This window comes from Pinus tabuliformis, chromosome Q, assembly GCF_031772625.1.
Source record: "Pinus tabuliformis cultivar Carrire ecotype Pingquan chromosome Q, CPIR1, whole genome shotgun sequence".
NCBI lineage: Eukaryota > Viridiplantae > Streptophyta > Pinopsida > Pinales > Pinaceae > Pinus > Pinus tabuliformis.
Window position 1 is genome coordinate 15499170 of NC_142296.1, and position 21132 is coordinate 15520301.

Below are 21132 nucleotides of genomic sequence, written 5' to 3' on the forward strand. Positions count from 1 at the left end.
TGGGCATAGGGATATCTGTACGGCCTGATGTTTCAAGGAACACTTCCCGGAATCAAATGAATAGCATGATCATGATCACGAATAGGTGGGAGACCTTTGGGAGTCTCAAATATCTTGGAATGATTGTCCAAGTCTTTTTGGAGATCTGGAGAAATAGATGATTTCGATGTGGGAACCTCTAGCGAACATAATTGTGCAATTACACCTCGTTGTTCCTTCTTTAGAAGCTTAGTCATACCGTTAGAGCTGATTATCTTTCCCGATTTCCCTACAATACCCCTTAATTCAATTTCCTTTCCTTCCACAGAAAATTTCATGAAAAGTTCTTAAAAATTAAAAGCTATTGTACCCAAGGATTGTAGCCATTGGACTTCTAGTACAACATCAGCACCACCCATTGGAATGGAAAGCATTGGGCTATTCAATAGATATTCTCCCATGAATAACTTGATATTATGGCACTTTCCGGAGCAATTTATGGTTCCTCCACTTGCAACCATCACTTGACACTCTGGTGTTGGATATAGGAAGCAACTCAATTCCTTCGCTATCTTACAACGAATAAAATTATGGGTACTTCCCGAATCAATCAACACTATTACCTTTTTCTTCTTGATATGTCCTTCTATCTTGATAGTTTGAGGAGTGGTAATTCCATCCAATGCATTATAAAATACGGTCGGATTCATTTCTTCTTTACCTAGGGTTTGTTCCTAGAGTATATCCTCTTCTTTTGACATTTCTTGTTCCTTTTCTTCCTCCTCTTCACAATCTATGTAGAATAATTTCTTCTCAGCACACTTATGACCTTTAGTGCATTTGCTATCACAACTGTAACAAAGCCCTTTTGCTCTTTTTTCTTCCAATTGTTGTGGTGTCAACCTTGTAGGTTGTGGAAGGCTAGGGGTAGCAACACTTCCATCTTTATAGTTGTGAGTGGTAGGCTTCCTAGTTGCCATAATTTTGCTTCCCATTTTTCTTGCTAACCTGAATGCCTTCTCCAATGAATTAGGTTCCCAAAGGCGAACCTCATGTTGGATATTATCCTTTAAAGTCCCTATGAACACATCAATCCTATGCTCCTCTGGATTATCTTTTACCCTTATGTTCAATTTTTGGAAGTCCTCAATGTGCTCTATCATTGAACATTTTTGTTTGAGATTTATAAATTGGCTAAAAAATGTGTTGCTTTTTGTATCCTCATAATGTGCTATCATTTCTTCTGTAAAAAATGCCCAAGTGACAATTTGTTTACGAGAGCAAAGCCATTGATACCATACAAACTGATTTGGTTCCAAATATAAAGTTGCAATACGTACCTTTTGTGTGTTTTGCACATTATGGAGATCGAAAAATTGCTTCATCTGTAGTATCCATGTTCCGAGATCCTTGCCATCAAACTTCCTCATATCGATTTTTGGAACATGGTGGGTCTTCAATCCAACATTAGAGTCTATGAAATCATGATTAACATTTATTTTGTTCTCATCATGAATTTCCTTTACTACCCTTTCACCATTAGTGACCATTTCTTGTAGCAACTTATTCAAATTTATCTTCAATTCTTCCATCTTATCGTCCATGCCATTCATCTTAGCTTCCATCTTAGCGTCCATGCCATCCATCTTAGCTTCCACGCCGTCCATCTTAGTTTCCACGCCGTCCATCTTAGCTTCCAAGTCATTCATCTTAGCTTCTACGCCTTTCTTTAAACCATCCATCTTAGCTTCTACGTCTTTCTTTAAACCATCCATCTTATTTTCTGTTACCTTTTGTGCGAGTGAAATTTGTTGCACTTGGTTTTGTAATATTGATATATCATGTTGCATTTCTTCCTCTTCTTCATGAGTCATGCTAGAGCTTTCAGGTTGCTTACTAGGTGTTTCCATTTTCTTTCTTCAGGGCATCAATTACCGATAATAATGCTTCACTATGCCCTTTGAATTCCTTCAAACTAATTTTTCAAACCAACCTTATGCAAAAATTTAAAAAATACACACCTTTTTTCACTTATAGGAGCTCGATATTGAACTTGATGTACCTCTTTAATTTTGGATCTCCTAGTTCTGAAATCATGACCTGCAGGAGCTCTCTACGTCCTCTTTCCAATGCCACCAGCCTGATCAAAATTGGATTCTCCAAGGAAGAGTTATGCCAAATCTCCCACGGTGACCTCATTATAGACTAATTCAGTAGAGCGAACTTGTACGGCGTGCCACGTGTCACTGTTTCGACCTTAGTACCTGAAACTGATACACAGAAAACTAGAGGCCGTCCTCTTTCTGAAACTTCTTACGAGATTTCAATCGGATGCTCAAAACAAAAGTTATGACGATTTCCCCAAGTCCCCTGTTTAGAATATAATTCGGAAGTCTGCAAACACGCCAACTTCCTCGGATCATATCTCCGCAAATATAGTAAGAAAAGCTCTGAAATTTGGACCAGAAGTTCAAAACTATTTCGAACCCAAATGGGTTTTTTTTTTAACTTCTGAAACATCGCAGAAAAAAGTTATAGCGAAAATGGCATGATGCCCTGTTTGGAGCAGCGAAACCCTAGAATCCAAAGCTCTGATACCAAATGTTATGAAACCAGCTCACAAAAAGATAGAAAAGATAGATCAACACCTTAGAAATAAGCCTCTTTGAGGGGGCAACCTCCCTAACATTACACAAATGGACAATCCTTAGATGATTCAAATGACAAAACCTCTTTTCTATATATAGGAGTCTACGAGGTCACAATATAACCAAGCTGACCTAACAATAATAATATAAAGGCACAAAAATAACAATAGAGGGATTTTGTGTAACACAATAATAACAATATGGGGACAATAGGGGCACAATAATAACAAGGGATACAACGACAATAGTAATGGGGGGATCACTAATATTATAGGGACCTAACAATGTAGTCTCATGACCTAATAGATATTGGGAACCGTGAAGAACTATTGATCTTATCTTAAATTGAAGCATAGGGTTGGAGCCCTAGAGGAAAGGAGTCCTCAAAGACCAGGTTGGAACCTGTACCAGAGATAGGGTTGGAGTCCTAAGGGTTGGTGCCTCAAAGTGACAAGGTTGGAGCCCTGCGAAAATAGGGTTGGAGCCCTACGAGTTGGAGCCTCGTGAGGTCCAAGTCAATGCTTGGCAAAATACATGTTGGAGCATAGTGGATTGGAGATTGGTGTCTTCATCTACGGTTGGATCCCTACACTATATAGTACTTGATTCATTATAAAGAAGAGGATTGAAGTCCTCGTTATTCCTGATTAATAAAAGTATTTATTCTTATTGTTCATTTTGTGTTCTAATTATAAGTGATCTAACTAGTAAAAATAACAATTGAAAAGAAACAATGATTGACCCCCCCTCTTAATATTTCCAACAGGCAAGCTCCTCCAAGTGGCCCTCAAACTGTTATTGGTGGGCAGCATATTCCTTTTCTTCGTGTGCCAATTTTCTGTTGTGAACAGATGTGAAATCGAACAAGAGGAGAGGGAGCACACTCCCACTAAATCTTCCACCAACTAACCCAAGAAATGACAACCTCTATTAGTGCCAACGAGCTACCCTCATTTGTTGTAAATATCTCTGTGTGTGGGTCACCAGCGTGCAAGTGTCAAATGTGGAGACAAACTCCACAAAATTTGCAATCAAATTTGAATTGATTCCTTCATGCCATACGTTGATTTCTTTGACACTTGTGTTAAAATTTGACTAGTTGCATGGAGTTGTGTTGACTGGGCCAACTTGTAACCTTAATAATTGTTAGCTCCTACACGTATTGGTTGAAAGTGGATGGTCTGCAAAACTGGAGACACACTCCACAAAATCTGTTGTCAATTCCCATACAATTTGCCACCCAATCTATTGTCAAATTCGTGAGGCACCAAGGAGGGAACGAGTCTGTTGATGTGAACCTGTCACAAAGCTAACCATTGATTGGGCCTGCGTGAGCTTTTAATTGGCATGTGCTTTTATTTCATAACTATGCGTAGGTAATGAAAAGTGAGGTGAAGTGGGTCCCATCCCCACTCATTCACATTTTCACCTTAGACTTGTATTCTATAACATTTGATTTTGAATTGAATCAAACCTTTAGCCATACGTACGTTTCATGCAACCAATGTGGGACCAGCTTGACTTGGCACTTGGATCTTTGACTTTGACTTGTTGTACCTTATGTGGTGGGCCCCACATGGCCGCCACATCATCTTTTGCTTCTCCACATAATTTCCATGTCAAAATTTAACTTATTTTGACTTTGGATTATGACTTTGGAAAAAACTCCAAAATTTTCCAATTATTCATTTTTTTGAATTTTTTCCTCATTTTTGCCACTGACATTAGAAAAATCGGCTTTTGAGGGACTATACGTCATTTTTTGACCCTCAAAGCGGGTCCTAGAATAATGTTGGGCCTTGAGGATGAATTTTGAGCAGTCACATGCCCTAAACATTTCCAAAGACAACTTATTTACATCATTACATAGAAATTAATTAAAAATTCTCGTTTTGCGGAAAATTTTTAATTATTAAAAAATTCCACTTAGACCAAGTCAAATTCTACGAAATTTCAGAGATGACCTAGCATGGTAATATACATTGGCTTTAGACACTAAGATGCGTCAAGGGCTCAACCTTCAAGCCGTCACCCCGGCATTGGGGTAATGCAATGAGTGAAAAAACCTAGAAAATTATTCGCCACTAAAAAAAAGCAAGAATAATTAACGAAGTAAAAAAAACACTCCAAGGTGTACTCGCTTGTTGATCGAGTCCCAACACCCTAGGCATGTTACATGGCTTTATTCATCATGCTACTGGCATTTACACAATATCCCCGTAGGGCTACAGAAAGTGAGGACTGAAGAAGAAAATGCGAAAAAGAAGCAAAGTTGAAAAACTCTTGCGATATGATGATCTATGATGGTACAAGCAGCCTTTGGTACATCATTGGGCATGGAGTCTTCAAATAATCTTCAGGTGCCACTCCAGTGGTCAATAGTATCAAAGTTGAAACTCTGAATAAATCTCAAAATTGCAAGTGTCGGGTTCATACCAGATCATCAAAGACACGTTCGACCACGATCATACCAACAGAAATCTTTTTTAAGGGCCGAAGTAAATCAACCGAACAACCGGAGAGAAAAAAAAATTACAGTCCGGATTTTATTTTAAAGGGCACAAAAGTCAGATTATGATTCAGAAAATTTTCAAAAAGTGGGTAAAATAACATTTATTGGAAATGTTGAATATGATATTTGCTTAGGAAACATGGAACGGTGTGTTGGTTGGAGCTTTAGTTATCAAAAAAATGCAGTAAAAATATCAGAACTACAAATGTAGGTAAATGTTCTTTGCACTTGCAAGAATATAGTCAATATAAATAAACATGTTTTCATATGAATATATATTGTTACAGTTTTCCTTTTTTGCAGCTTCCTCTTAGTGATTCTACATATGTTTTTCCACTTTTATAATCATTTTCAATAGTCATCTTCCTTAGTGCTACCACCAAATTTGTGAGATTTTACACGAACCCAGCACCCAGCATTTAATTCCAAGCAATAAATTACTCAATAAACGCACAGCTAAATTCCTAACACACGATATTCAGCAGAAGCAAATTACGATCTGAATCACATGAATCACAAACAAATTTCTGCCCAACAAATCAGTGCATCATTAACAAAACTCAGAGCTTTCTTGGGCTCTCGTCCCAGGATAATGGCCCAACTATGAAAATATAAATTACAATACTCTGGATCTAATCTAGCAGATCTGCTCTCTCTTGCAAATCTAGATGTTCAGCCTCTCTACACTCTCTCGGACCCACCACACACTCACCGAGATACTGCTCTCAACCTTGTGTTGTTGTTGTGTCTTTGCCTCAACCCTTAGGCTTGATTTATAACTTTTATAAGCTAAGATTGACAGCCAAAATTAGATTGTCAAGATAACTGAGAATAAGTTACTTAGCTTCAGTTAACTTTCTTATCTTTAGCTTTCTTTATTTTAACTCAAGTTTCAGTCATAGCCCCAAGGGATAGCTCAGTTGGTCGAGTCCCTGTTGCTATGTACCTCGCCTATTGGGAGGTCACGGAGTCAAATCTCCTTGACGCCCTTGGAGTTAGGGCTTGTTAATTTTGTCGGCGGGTAGATCCCTTTGGGTTGATTTACTTTGATTTTCCCGTGGACGTAGCAGTCGCTCATTGTCCATGAACCACATTAAAAAAACTCAAGTATCAGTGATAACTTTAGCTTGCATTACATGCATGTCACATGCAACTCATCCGCATGCATGCAACTCACTTGCACACTTTTCATGTCGAGTGCAATCAACATGCAAACCCCACATGGCACATGTAACTGACATGCATGCCTTGCATGGTGCATGCAACTAACATGCATGTCACATGCAAGCTCCTAAAGAAGCAAAACTAAGGTCCTTCTAGTCAAGACACAAGGCTAGAAATACCTGCCCAAGCTACAAAAAAACAACAAAATTTTCCCATTCAAGTTTGAGTGTTAAATCTAACATGTTTGTGAGTATATCCTTTGGTTCCACTATTTGAGATCATGCAGAGTTCTTTTACAGAATTTGTCAAAGTGACACAAGAGGATGCCATATTCAGTGCTCCGGTTCAGACATCTTTGGACCTCAGCGTTCTTTACAGAAAGTTTTCCATGCATTCATGTGACACACAATATTTAGGGAGTGCATGGAAAGTAGGGAACTGCCTAATAGAATGACCAGAATTCTTGATGAAGCCCTTCGGGAAACTTCCCATTTTCAGAATTTTCACATTTACACGGTCTGATCACACTTTCCAGTACCTGTTTGAGAGTATTTCACAAGGACACTTACTTATTTTTCAGATTGCTATCTTGGAAAATTTTCTATCTTTAAAAAGCGTGTATTTTTCTAAGTTGATCACAATTTAGTACATCTTTATGGGGAACAGCATATGAGCCAAATTTCAACTGATTCTGAGAAAAGTCAAAAACAGCCCAAATAAGGCTTTATGCCAGTTTTAAAAATAGCAGGTATCCCAGAATTGTGTTTCAAGCAGGGGAGATGGTTTTCAGTTTTCAGAAGATTCCAGAAACTTTGATATTTTTTGATGAAAATTATTTTTAGCACTGGAGATGTGTGCCCTAATCTATTTTTGCCAGTTGATACTTTGTGCTCTGACCTAGATGGCGTGCACCCTAATTGTGAAGTTATTTTTGACTGGCTTGCATTCCAAGTTTGCTTCAGGTTGATGTGACTTGCACTCCACGTAGGTGCTATCTTAGAAATTGAGCACATGGCTTGTGGAGACAATTACCTTCTATTTTTGGAGTTCATCTGTCTTATTATGAGCTAGATAAGTTGCAGGAAGTGCCTAGTTTGGCCACGTACAAGTACCTGAAACACCTAGAAATGCCAAAACAGGTAGAAAACACCAAGGAAACAGCTCTGACCATACCATACAGTGCCTCCAAATATGGAAACGTCATATGGTATGGCCAACAATGTTTTCAAGGTGTTTCACCCATTTCCAATGATGTTTCAAGCACCAAATTTGGAAGTTTCCAGGCTGACCTAAGTGCCCAAGAGGGTTGTCAAACAATCCGAGAACATCATACGATACAGGCAGTGGCATTTCCAAGGCCTTTCACCATTTGCAATGATGTTCCAGGGACTGCTTTGGTAGTTTCCAGGCTGATCTAAGGGCTCGATCGGGGCATGGGACCCGTAGGAGAATATTGCCCTCTGTACCAATGACCCTTTAAGACAAAACAAAAGTCGGTAGGGGATTGAGCTTTGAGGAGTTTGTGATCTTGGTAATTAATGGAAATATTAATTTCTTAAAGTTAAATTCGACATCAACATTCTCCTTTATTTGACTCTTTTTATCCAAGTTGACATTAACGTTCTCCTTTATCTTACTTTTTATAACCTTTTCCTTAAATTTTTAACATTACAATTAATTGTTTCAGGATGTTTGAGAGTGGTTCCAACCTCATCGGATTTCAAAGGGAGAAAATAGAATTTCATATCCCAAAGAGAATTCAATAGACATAACAGTGTCATGATTTTAGGATTTGCAGGACTGTAGCATTTCCTCTAGATTCTATCATGTGAGGCTATGGCATTAGCATTAGTCAAGAGCAGTGATGCGGGGGAGCGGCCCCCCCCCCTACGAACCCGCTCCCGAAGCGCGCTCCGGGCGGGAGCGGGTCGGGAGCGCGCTCCCCAAATCGCTCCCGGACGGGAGCGATTTTCGGGAGCGCGCTCCCATAAAAAAATTTGCGCTCCCTGGTCTGTGAGGGAGCGCTTCAGGGAGCGATCGCTCCCGCACTCCCGGAGCGCTTTTTAATGCCCGGGAGCGATCGGGGAGCGATCGCTCCCTGATCGCTCCCGGGCATTAAAAAACGCTCCGGGAGCGAATTTTAAATTTCCGGGAGCGATTCGGCGGAAAAAAAATCCGCGGACCCGAAAAAAAACAAAAAATTAAACAAATTTTTTTGGATTTATAAGCCCAATGGGCCAAAACAAAATCATTCTAATGAGATTGAGGTTGAGTTTGAGAGCAAAGGAGCAAGGAGCAAGAGCTGAGGAGCAAGGAGCCAGAGCTGAGGAGCGAGGAGCAAGTGTCGAGGAGCGAGGAGCAAGCTTGCAGAGGTAAGTAACTTAATCATTTAGTTAGTTTAGCTGGTTAGGTAGTTAATTTGGTTAGTTTCATTTACCTGTTTGAGTTTAAAGATCATTAATTTAAATTAAATTAATAAATTAAATGAATTAATCCCAATAAACTAAATTAATTTGCAGATTCAAGACTCAAACCCTACAAACATCAAACACGATGGACCTGAGCATTTTTATTGGCATTTTCCTCTTCCTGGTCCCCTTTCTGGTTATTATGGTGGTGGAGAGTAGGAAACGGAGGGGGCCTGAAACTGAAGAGGTGGATGAAGAAGCCGGAGGAAGTCAAATAGGTGAAAACCCCAGTGAGGAGGATGTGGAGGGTGAACATGAGGGTCAAAAAACTAAACAAGACCAAACTCCATTGTGGAAATATGTTCAGAGGCCTGAAACAGGGAGAGGGGGTGGAACCACTAAATTTCATTGCCCCCATTGCAACACTGATTTCACAGGCTCATACACCCGTTTGAGAAGACACCTTTGCGGGAAAAGGGCATGGGATGGAGAGAAACAAATAGGAATCAGAACTTGCGACGCGGTGTCAACAGTTGATAGAGCCAAATACATAAAGGAAGAGGAGGACGCCCAATACAAAGCAAAAAGATCAAGGGGTTTCTTTGAACCAAGCTCACAAAGAACTCCTTCAGCATCCTCCCAAGGCAGTGGATATGGACATGGAGGCTCAGGGTCATCATCTTTACGCCGTAGAACCATATCAGATTTCCTTGATGAGGGGTGTAGGAATGATGTGGATTCAAAAATTTACAGGTTCCTCTATGCAAATGGGATACCATTCAATGTTCTACGCTCACCTTATTGGCACGAAATGGTTTCTGCCATAAATGATGCCCCTAAAGGATACAAGAGCCCTGGGTATGACAAGGCAAGAACAGTTGGCCTTGATCATGAAAAAGCAAAAATATCACATTCTTTGAATAAAATGACAAGTTCTTGGACTGACAATGGGGTGTCCATTGTATCTGATGGATGGACAAATGTAAAAGGCAAGCCATTGATAAGTGTTCTTGCTGTGTCCCGAAGTGGTCCCATTTTTCTAGCTGCACATGATTACTCAGACAAGTTCAAGACCGCTATCAACATTGCAGAAGCATTGCTTGAAACAATTGAGCGTATTGGCCCATACAATGTCATCCAAGTCATCACTGATAATGCTCCTAATTGTAAGGCAGCGGGAGCAATTATTGAGGATAGATACCCGAACATATTTTGGTCTGGATGTTTGGTTCACACATTGAACCTTCTGTTGCATGATATTGTCAAAAACAAAAATGAACAATACCAATGGATTGGGGATTTGTACAAGAGAGGAAAAAAAATGATAAAATTTATTACAAATCATAGCAATACCCATGGCCTTTTCCGCAGTCACTCGAGATTGGAGTTGCTGAAGATTGCGAGGACTAGATTTGGTAGCTATTACCTCACCTTCAAGCGCCTTTTGAAGGTAAGAGAGGGTTTAGCTAGCATGGTATCAAGTCCAAATTGGCAGGTGTTAAAGGAAAGGGCTACAAATGTAGCTGACATTGCAGGTTTTGAAACGGTGGAGGAGGCCGCTCTTGATGGGCAGTTTTGGACAGCTGTGAGACAGGTATTGGATTTCACCAAGCCAATTTATAACATGATTCGGTTTGCAGATACAGACAAACCAGTGATTGGCGAGGTGTATGAGCAAATGGATACCATGTTGGGGGAAATAAAAGACATTGTTAATAACAGAGATCCCGACTTGTACAATCTGATTCACGATTGTGTGTGTGAACGGTGGAAAAAGCTTAACCTTCCACTACATTGCTTGGCGTATATCCTTACGCCAAAATACTACTCAGATTCTTGGTTGGGCAAACCTGCAGCAGGGGGTGGTGTTAGGACCAAACCCCATTTAGATCGAGAGGTAACTAAAGGATATCTGGATGCATTAGAAAAGTTGGTGCCTGACAGGGAGGAATGTGCAGCTGTGCGCCTTGAAATAGGCAGATACTTCACTGGCAGTGGTTTGTATGGTAACTTCCATGCAATGGACGACAAAGATAAATTTGATTCTCTCACATGGTGGGAAACATATGGCGGCGACGGACTTTTGCGAAAATTGGCATTGAAAGTTCTTGCACAGGTTGTAAATTCTTCTTCTGCAGAGAGGTGTTGGAGCACCTACAGTTATATACATAATGTGAAAAGAAACAGGCTCAACGAAAACCGAGCAGAAAGCTTGGTTTATGTGCACTACAATTTGAGGTTGTTGAGCCATTACTGTGATCGGGCTAATGAAGATCCCACATATAAAATTTGGGACAGTCACCCTGAGGACGACAATTTAGAGGATGGCATTGTACATATGGAAGAACTAGAAGATGAGCTTGTACGGGATGAAGCTGAAGCAGCTGCAGCGGCCATGCCACCTCCACCTCCACCATCCAGTAGCAGTTCTCGGGGCCCGAGTCTTGTTCCATTGCTGTCGCCACCTCCATCGACACCCTCGCGTGGAGGCTCTAGTTCTGGTCGTCGGTCTGGGAGGGAGACTCCTAGAAGACCGCCAAGACCTACTTATACTCCTGGAGACTCTCGTGGCAAGGGCCACTTGTAGATTTACAGTTTACTTGTCTTTTTTAGTTTCTATTAGACTTGTCACTTTAGTTTTCATAACTGTTCAGTGTTGAGTTTTGAGTCCTTGACTCTTGATTCTTGACTCTTTCATATCATTATGACATTATGATATTTTTTGTAAACATTATATCACTGTGACAATGAAAATTTGAAGTTTGAAGTTGGGCCTTGGCAATTATAACTCATTGGTAATGATTGTGAATTATGAATATGATGCTTTGTGAAAGACTAAAGTTGTTTCATTTCATCTCATTATTCATGTTTCATTTTATAAATTTTTAACATTTCATATCATGTTAACAGTTAGAAGTTAGGACTTAGAAATATCTTCGATATTACTTCTTGTAATGGTTAAACTTGGCTTACAAGTACAACTTGTTACTTTGGTGATCAATGATGATAAATGTTATTGAATTGAATGTTATTTTAATTTATTATTTTACTAAGGTTGATGACGATTATAATTTCTAGATGATTGATGTGATATGGTTCAATGATCAATTTATGTTTTTTTATGTTTTTTATGTCTATTTCATCATTCTACATGTTTTTGTTGACATATATGTATCAAAAATTAAAAAATATAAAAAATATATATATTTTTAAAAAATCGCTCCGGGATTCGCTCCCAAACCGGGAGCTTCTGAAAATGGTCACTCCCGCTCCCGCTTCCGCTCCCGCTCCCCGCTCCCGCTCCCGCTCCCAAGTAACACTGGTCAAGAGCAAGCACCAAGCCAATGATTTCGCATCATGTAATCATCCATGAGACTTAATATAGACATGGGTCTTCTTCTAAAATGGTATTGGTGTGTTATCATTCTTCTTTCCTTGTAAGATATTTTGCAATTTAAAGAAAAACCTATATACCTATATTTTTTGTATTTTTATATATTGTGTTTTCTCCATGTACATATATAGACATGGGTCTTCTTCTAAAATGGTATTGGTGTGTTATCATTCTTCTTTCCTTGTAAGATATTTTGCAATTTAAAGAAAAACCTATATACCTATATTTTTTGTATTTTTATATATTGTGTTTTCTCCATGTACATATTTCTTTCTTTTTAATGGTGTTGGGGTGGCTGTTGTCACATTTCCATGTTTCATGCAACTTGGTGAGCTAGAGGGGTGTGTGTGCCTTACTTCGGGAACCTATTTTCCAAGTTGACTTGCACTTCAACTAAATTTTTATTCTAAGAAGTTATTTGAGTAACTTGTTCTTCACACAAGATTTGTCTAAGGGAGCTTACTTTGACGGTGCAAGTAGTGTTCTACTTCCAAAGGACGAGGGCCCTTTGGTTGGACTCCAGTTGAATGCTTTTCCTATGGATCACTCCAGTCAGATGCTTTTCTTGGACATTACCTCTATGCTCAGCACGCTTGGAGAATGATTTTCTTGGACCTATGCATGATTTTTTAATATTCTATCTTCCCCTTTGTCTTATTTTATCTTCTCCAAGTTGGATGCATGGCTTGAGAGGGCTTATCCTCCATGAGGGTGTGGCAATAGCATTAGTCAAGAGCACCAAGCCATGGGATTTCGCATCATGTAATCATCCATGGGACTTAATATAGACATGGGTCTTCTTCTAAAATGTAATTGATGTGTTATCATTCTTCTTTTCTTACAAGATATTATGCTATTTAAAGAAAAACCTATATATCTATATTTTTTGTATTTTTATATATGTGTTTTCCCCATGTACATATTTCTTTCTTTTTAACGGTGTGGGGGTGGCTGTTGTCACATTTCCATGTTTCATGCAACTTGGTGAGTTAGAGGGATATGCCTTACTTCATGAACCTTCTTATTGACTTGATATACACTCCAAGTTTATTCCAAGTTGACTTGCACTTCAACTAAATTTTTATTCTAAGAAGTTGTTTGAGTAACTTGTTCTTCACGCAAGATTTGTCTAAGGGAGCTCATTTTGACAGTGCAAGTAGTGTTCTACTTCCAAAGGACGAGGGCAACTTGGTTGGACTCCAGTTGAATGCTTTTCCTATAGATCGCTCCAGTCAGAAGCTTTTCTTGGATATTACTTCTATGCTCAGCACACTTGGAGAGTGCTTTTCTTGGACCTATGCATGTTTTTTTTAATATTCTATCTTCCCCATTGTCTTATAGTTATTTTATCTTCTCCAAGTTGGGTGCATGGCTTGAGAGGGCTTATCCTACTTTCATTTTTGACGGGCTAGAGGAAGAGGATGCCCGCTTGACCTTATTCTGAGCATTATCCAGCAATTAACTTTGGCAGAAAGTGTGCCCTCATATATAAGGTTCATAACACACTTTTGATTTTGGTCTGGTTTAACTCATGTTCCCTAATTGAGGAGGTTATTCTCAGCAAGTTCCAGTGGATATTTTAGGCAAAATCTTTCCCCTATTAGCAGTTGACTAGTGCACTTTTCTTCTCAAATTTTCCTGGAAGCCTATCATATTTCATCTAACCTAGTCTTGTCAGGAAGAAGGCACCCTAATCAGAGAGCACAGATCTGAAGTATATTATTGCATATTAGTAGAAATTAACATAGATTTGACGTCTCAAAGAGTAAATCTGAATTGTACTTGCTGTTATAACACATTTGGTTGCAGAAATCTGAGTTGTATTTGGGTATTTCAGCAAGCATATCTTGCAGACTTGAAGTATCTTGGAAAGCACAGTGTAATAATTTTTGCTCCAAATAAATAGAGATTTCCCCAAGGCTAGTATGCACTAGCCCTAAAGTGAGAGGGATTGTGCAAGGAAACATTGGCACTTCGTCTAAGAGTTCAATTGATCCCCTTGGGACAAAATTCCCCATGGGAAATTTCAGGTGGTAACACTTGGTCCACGATCCATCTGAAAAGAACACTGAAGTCTAAAACATTCCATTTCACCATTTTCCCTTAATTATTCTACTTATACATTCTACTTTAACATTCGATCTTGATTGTCAATAGTCAGTTTATATTACTTAATCCATCTGCAAAAAGACTAGAACAGTTTTAGCAATAAAGTAGTCATTCCAAATACACCAATAAGACTTCAAAAACATGAAAAGAAAACTCGTAGATCCTATAATCTCTACAAGCTAAATATAATGTATACAACCTTGAAAAACATCCACAATATAAGAAAAATGCAAAATAAAGCAGCTTGATTACAAACCGAAAGCCAAATCTTGATCCTCTGGGCTTGCTTCCATCATATGGGTGTCTGCAGTTGACATGGTACTAGATTGACTAGCTCCAGTATTATCCATTGACATTGCTAGAGCCTGCTCTAAAAGAGCTGTCTCATCATCCTGTCACAAGGGCATAAAATTAACAATCAATTTATGCACATCAAGCATGTGGTTCCACTGCAATATCTGAAACTAACAACATCCAATCAAGAGATTTGTTGATATTTAAAAAGCCCAAAAATTGATAGATATATCTAGCAAAAAGTAAGCATATTCAATCTAAATTTTCCCAAACTGGAGACATAAATCAGGCATACTCTACATGTAAGAATAACTCCCTAAAATTTCGAAGACTATATAGTAGCTTTTACTATATTAAAATTAAAAGGTCGCCAAAAAAAATTGTGTCAGCCAAACTTTAGGCCATTAGATAGTAAATGAAACCCCTTTTTTATTAAGGGAGCAATTTACTCTTACATTCAGTTATAGCTGGATGGGTAGGTGGACAATTTACTCGTCTTGCATTCAACTATGCCTCAATGGGTAGATTAAAATTGTTTGCAAGCCTCTAGAGAAGACATGGAATTGTGTCTATTGCCCTTAAGGCAACTACCTCAGAGACACACTCATATGGGTGTGACTTGTTGCTGGTTTGATGAGATTCCTGCTCATCAACCTGGACCTGTTATTTTTCATCCATCAATATCAAGTCTTGTGCTCATCATTTTTCATGTATTCATTGGTACCGGATCCTGTGTCCTATGCTCCCTATCTCAGATGTGCAGGATGATGCTTCAGTCTGCAGTAGGTATGGTCTTCATTGTGTTGTTTGCTTACGTAAAAAGTAAGCTACAGTTTCGACTTGTCTGTGAAGTATTAGAATTATATGGATACTTTATCACTTATAACTAAGTAAGGATGTTATCTAGTCATTAAATTTAGTTATAATGGGAACATAGTTTTAAAAACTGGAACCAGGTTTCGGACCAGCCGCCTATCTAACCAGGATTCAAACCAGAACTGCATTGAATCAGATCGAACCAGATACAATAAACCGGAATTGAAAAAAATAATACATAAATGACAACATAATCAAATTTTAATGAAAAAAATACTAGCGCCCTGTCAGGCCACCTTCATTCACTCCTATGGACAAAACTCAATCAGGATCAGGGTTGTGTTTTCTAATGTTCACTCACTGATCATCAAACTTAGCCATGCACAATAGATATGTCATGCAAGAAATTGAAAGATAATTCCTTGTTAAACCAAGAGCATACAAAACATCATTCAACTCTAGAACAGCACTTGAAGCAATGAAAGAGATAATCATAAAACCCACTCCATTAAATGAATAAGTGGCATCATTTCCCAATTCCTACTGCATGCCATCCTATTTTCTTGAAGCTTGCAAAAAGCCTTCTTGTTGAAGGTCATGTGTTTCGATGCTCCATTTTCCATACAACCTTACACCAGAAATGATGTTAGTGGGAAGGCACAATACTATGGTCTCAAGTCTGTGTCAGGCCAGGAGTAACTCCACGAATGTGATTCAGTTTTTGCATTAAGATAGAACATGGATATATACATGGAGAGGGAAACTATTGGGTTTCATCTCCCAAGGTCTCTTCGTCTTCCAATTCCCTTTATTTTGCTATTTACAATACTTACATGGATTTACCTAATCCCAAAGATTAGATCTCAACAGTCTTGATTCTGGACACTAACTCATCTGTTTTGATAGAAGCTTCTGCACTCCTGACGAGTCCTGAGTCCTTACAAATTGCTTCCGTAGTTACTTGGCTTTCTTCCTCTTAGGACTCTGAGATGCATAGTGGTGCATTTAGTGGCACTTGAAACAGTTATTGTGGCTCAAGTTTTTCTTCCCTTGGCTCAAAGAACTTGATCCTTCCTCCCTTCCCTTTTGACCCCTCCCAGATCCTCCTTTCCTCCTCTCCTCACCTTCCTGACAAGGGATATCTTGTGTGTTGATTTTTTACAGCACAATAGATACAAGTACTTATTTCTGAAACTTAACAGTTACTTCCAATGATGTAGATGATTATTTGCTCTTTCAAAATATTACTAAGCAATTATGCATTCAAAAATCCAACCATAGAAAGCACTAGAGCAATAGAGATCAGAATGCACAAAGAGACAAGAAGATTTTATCCTGGGAAAAGCCACAATGGGGGGAAACCCTAGCCAGCCTTTTCCTTAGAGAATCAATGCAACAAGAGATACATCAAGGTCAACTAACCAGCAAGATGACCATCCACCAAGAGCCAAGTCAACCCTCCACAAGATCCAATACACTGTCCACAGTTCTGTCCATAGAAGCTCTGCAACAAGGTCTCCAAGAGGGGCCGAAAAACATCCTGCAACTCTGCCTCAGAATTCGCAGTCTGCCGCAGAGTTATAACACAGTAACAAGATCTCAAAAGGGCCAAAATTCATTCTATGTCTCCACCTCAGAAAATAAGATAATCCCAGACTTTGTGCCTCACCTCTTCGTATTATACCACGAAGAATAATATCTCAGAACTCGGCCTTCCATGATTACTAGAACAAGGGCTATAAGATGATCTTTCTTCTTCTAATTTTCAACCTTCAAAAAATCCTTGTCTTCTTCGCTTGAACAGAGATAGATGTGTGGGGTCCAAAGTGTGTTTTTGGCGCTGAGCGAATAGGGTTTGTAATATCCAAAATTGAAATTTACAGCAAATAACAAATACGTAAACTAAGCTACAGCCAATAAAATTTACACATGGACCAGTCAATAAAACACAAGAAATAAGGCGAATAACTGAGCCATTTTATTAATATGGAGAACTGAGTACATCAGATGATAAGGAACGTAGAACTTGGGCTTGCTACGCAAAACCAAAGTGAGAGTACAATGCTCAAGTGCACTGTGCCGAAGAGGTTTTCCACCAAAAATTGTGCCCTGCCCAAAAAATGTTGTTGTTGGCTGCTGAATGGAGCTGGAATATCTGCCCTGAAGAGTGCCTGGAATGAGTTGAAACTCTGTGGGTGGCCTCCTCACTAGAAACCCAGAATAACCCAGAGAAATCTCACAGACCCCAGTGCTAGAAATGACTACCATAAAATATGTGCGTTGCCCAAAGAATTACTGTTGCTACTGCTAGAATAAAACTGGGGTTTCTGCCCTCTAAACTGCTCAAAAAATTTTGTAAAATAAACCCACAAAAACCCAGAAAGGGTTTGGGTTGAATCCACCGACCCCCATTGACCCCCAACCAAGGTTACTTGGGAGCGGGAGTGAAAACAGGGAGCGGGAGCAACATTTTCAGAAGCTCCCGGTTCGGGAGCAAATTTTTATATAATATATTTTTTTTTATATTTTGATGCATATATGTCAACAAAAGCATGTAGAATGATGAATTACATATAAAAAGCATAACAACATAGATTGAACCATATAACATCAATCACCTAGAAGTTATAATCTTCATCAACCACGTCAACCAGTTAGTAATATACAATATATTGAGTCTCAAGATTCATCAATCTAAAAGTTTCAAGCTTTCAAAATTCAATATATAACATTTATGATTTATCATCATTGATCACCAAAGTTGTACTTGTAAGCTAAGTGTAACCATTACAACAAAGAATATCTAACATGAAATGAAATGTTATAAAATGAAATGAAATGAATCAACTTTCAACTTTCACGAAGCATCATATTCATAATTCATTACCAATGAGTTATAATTGCCAACATCAAACTTCAAACTTAAATTGTCATATATTGTTTACCAAAAATATCATAATAAATATAAAAGAGTCAACAGTTATAAAAACTACTAGAAACTAGAAAAGACAAGTAAATCTATTATCTATTGTTAATGCTTGGGCCTCTTGCCGCCACAATAAATGTCTAACTTTTGTGTCTTGTCGGAAAATCAGGATCTTTGTCATTAATATCACCGTCTAAGCATTAACATCCAGAGGTATCTTTGTCATTACCTCTGGATCTGTATAGGGATCTGTGTCATTAATATCACCCTCTAAGCATTAACATAAGATAGAAAAAACATAACATGTCAAGTCAAGATTTTGTTTGAGTGATGGGTACATTTTTAGTAGGGTCATGATAGAGGAGTTTGACAACCAATGTCACTAAAATCAAGGTACACAGAGGGGATTGGTTCTCTTGATTAAATACGAATTCCATACCCTAATACATGACAAAATCCAATGGAAACATTGCAATCCCCCCAATACTGAAATCCTGAAAAACTGAGAAGTCTATTGGATTTTGAATGAGATCTAAAATTCTACTTTCTCCATATGAAATCCAATGAGGTCGGAACCACTCTCAAACATCCCGAGTCATTTCATGGTAATGTTAAAAATTTAAGTAAAAAGATGAAAATGAAGATTAAGGAGAATGTCACTTTTATTTTGAGAATTTAACATTACCATGAATTGCATATCAATACTAGGGCCATAGGCTTGATCATTAGGCTGCCCCACTCAAAAATTATTTGTTTCTTTGAAAAAAATTGCATTTGGAATGTTATTGCAAAAAAGGCTAGGGATCCAAAATTTCGCTCCCGAAATTCACTCCCTGTGGGAGCGCGCTCCAGGAGAGGGTTCGACGAGGGGGAGCCGCTCCCTCACAACCCTGCCCCCAACAAGTGTGAATTGCCCAATCTGGCCAGAACTTGTGTAGCAAAAGGGAAAGCCTACCTCGCCATATGATAATGACCTCCGTGAACCCCCATGTATCAACCCAAGAGTGAACTTGATCACTCTCTGCCATGACTCCGCTCATCCCAAGACAAATTGATCTATCAACCAACTGAATCCCTGGATCCCATAACCAGACCTAGTGCGACATAGCTCTAACAACTACTAGAATCCATACGTACCTCGTCGCTAGTCCCTGCATGCAATCAATATATAGGCTCCACATATCATGAACTAACTTGATGCATGCTAAAATGCCTTGTGCATGCCACTACATAGTATTGAAAATCGCTAGAAACCACATCTGCCAAATAGCTACTCCTTGAATGCAACCAATAAATGGGTATCTAATACTCGTAATTGACTCAGTGTATGTGTATTCGTCATGCTCCTGCCAACCATCACCACTAAGGTTGCCATCCACCCTCTCGATATTGTGCCAATACAATGTCTAGAGCCTAGACACCCACTGGAAAACTTCCTCAATCGTACATGATATCCTCTGCTCATGAACGATAACGACATGCCCTACGAAAAGAGTTCCACATGTCTCCCCCGTGACTAGCTCACCAAGTGTAGGCGCAGTGATGAATGGTATGTCATCCCTGCAGAAGATCACCTCATCCCCCAGCATGTGGTTGTCAACTCGCGCACCGCCCTTGCTCCTCCACTAGAGAATATCTATCGTGCGCTTGAGGCACTGATTCTCATAGCATCGTCTCAAGAAAATCCCCCAAGTCCTATTATCCACACTATGGGTCTGGATCAAACACAACAAGGCTCCCCACAACTGCACATGGTGCCAACGAGTGGAAGATGTGTGGGTTCTGATGGGTATGATCAAGAACCTTTGTGTACGCTCCTGGCTTGTCCCGTGACCAATCTGCTCTCCCAACCTGGGTATGTCCACCCCAATGGCATGCCTAACATCCCCGTCAAAGAATCCCCCTACTAGTAGCACTCCCTCAGTCTGCAGTGCAGCCTCACACACTATTGCATATAACCATGTAGCCTCGTGTCCCCTGGCATACAACTACACCCAGTCGCACATCTTTATGCACCGTTGAACCCTGCTACATGTTGTTGCATCGTCCCGGATCAGCTAGCATCCCTCTTGTATTGATGTGTATGTCACAATATGAGGAAATGATGTGAACCGCTCCTCCTACACCACTGTGCAACTCTGTACACCACTGCACACCTATGTGCTCCTTTGCATACTGCCACACCGTTGCATACCCCTATAAATCCCTAGATATCAAGGCCTAAGGCCGAGTCCATGAGCATCATCCCGCATCTTGTCAGGGTCGCCATCTCCACTACCATGCCTCCATAACATCGAATGAGTGGTCCACTCTTAATCCTCTCAAAGAGATCTGAAAGGCAAACCCCCCTAAATGTCAGTGGTGGTGTCACTAAGGTGTTGTTTCTCCATGACCTTTGTGCCCCACATATCCACAAAACGTCCTCATCCCCATACAACGTTTTGTTTAGTGGCATGTCGATGCCACCTCCTTAAATCAGCCCTAGTCGGAGTATGCAGATCCTCCTATGACCCCATGTACGGCTAGCCTGCCATGACAACTCACAGTATCTACTTGCTCCCCTATCAATCCATCTTGTCACTAGTGTTGTCCCGAACTCTAATGGATAGTTGAAAGTGTGTACGCACTCAGTCATTGGATCCATCACAGAGCTGCTGCTATCACCGCCCAAAACTCTAACGTGATGGGGTATCCCACCTGGATCCCAATAATAGTCTAGCCCTGGAGCTCCTATGGTAATCCACGGCCCCTACTCAAATATAGCCATAGATATATCCAAAAACCAAGCTCGCTCCATCAGGTACCAACTCAATACTTCTCGCCACCCAACCCCATGAGAGGGACCAGATGTAAGAACACTTGTAGACCTAACAACTCCATCA

The 21132-nt window shown here is 39.6% G+C and overlaps 1 protein-coding gene across 2 annotated transcripts in view; it reads right to left on the reverse strand.

Moving 5' to 3' along the window:
* Positions 1 to 21132, reverse strand: part of LOC149218028 (26S proteasome non-ATPase regulatory subunit 4 homolog) — an 89843-nt gene that overhangs the window by 19878 nt on the left and 48833 nt on the right. For both annotated transcript variants that reach the window (XM_089383751.1, XM_089383750.1), the window contains exon 7: positions 14471 to 14606. In XM_089383751.1, the coding sequence (XP_089239877.1) occupies positions 14471 to 14606 (136 nt within the window). The remainder of the gene's footprint in view (positions 1 to 14470; positions 14607 to 21132) is intronic.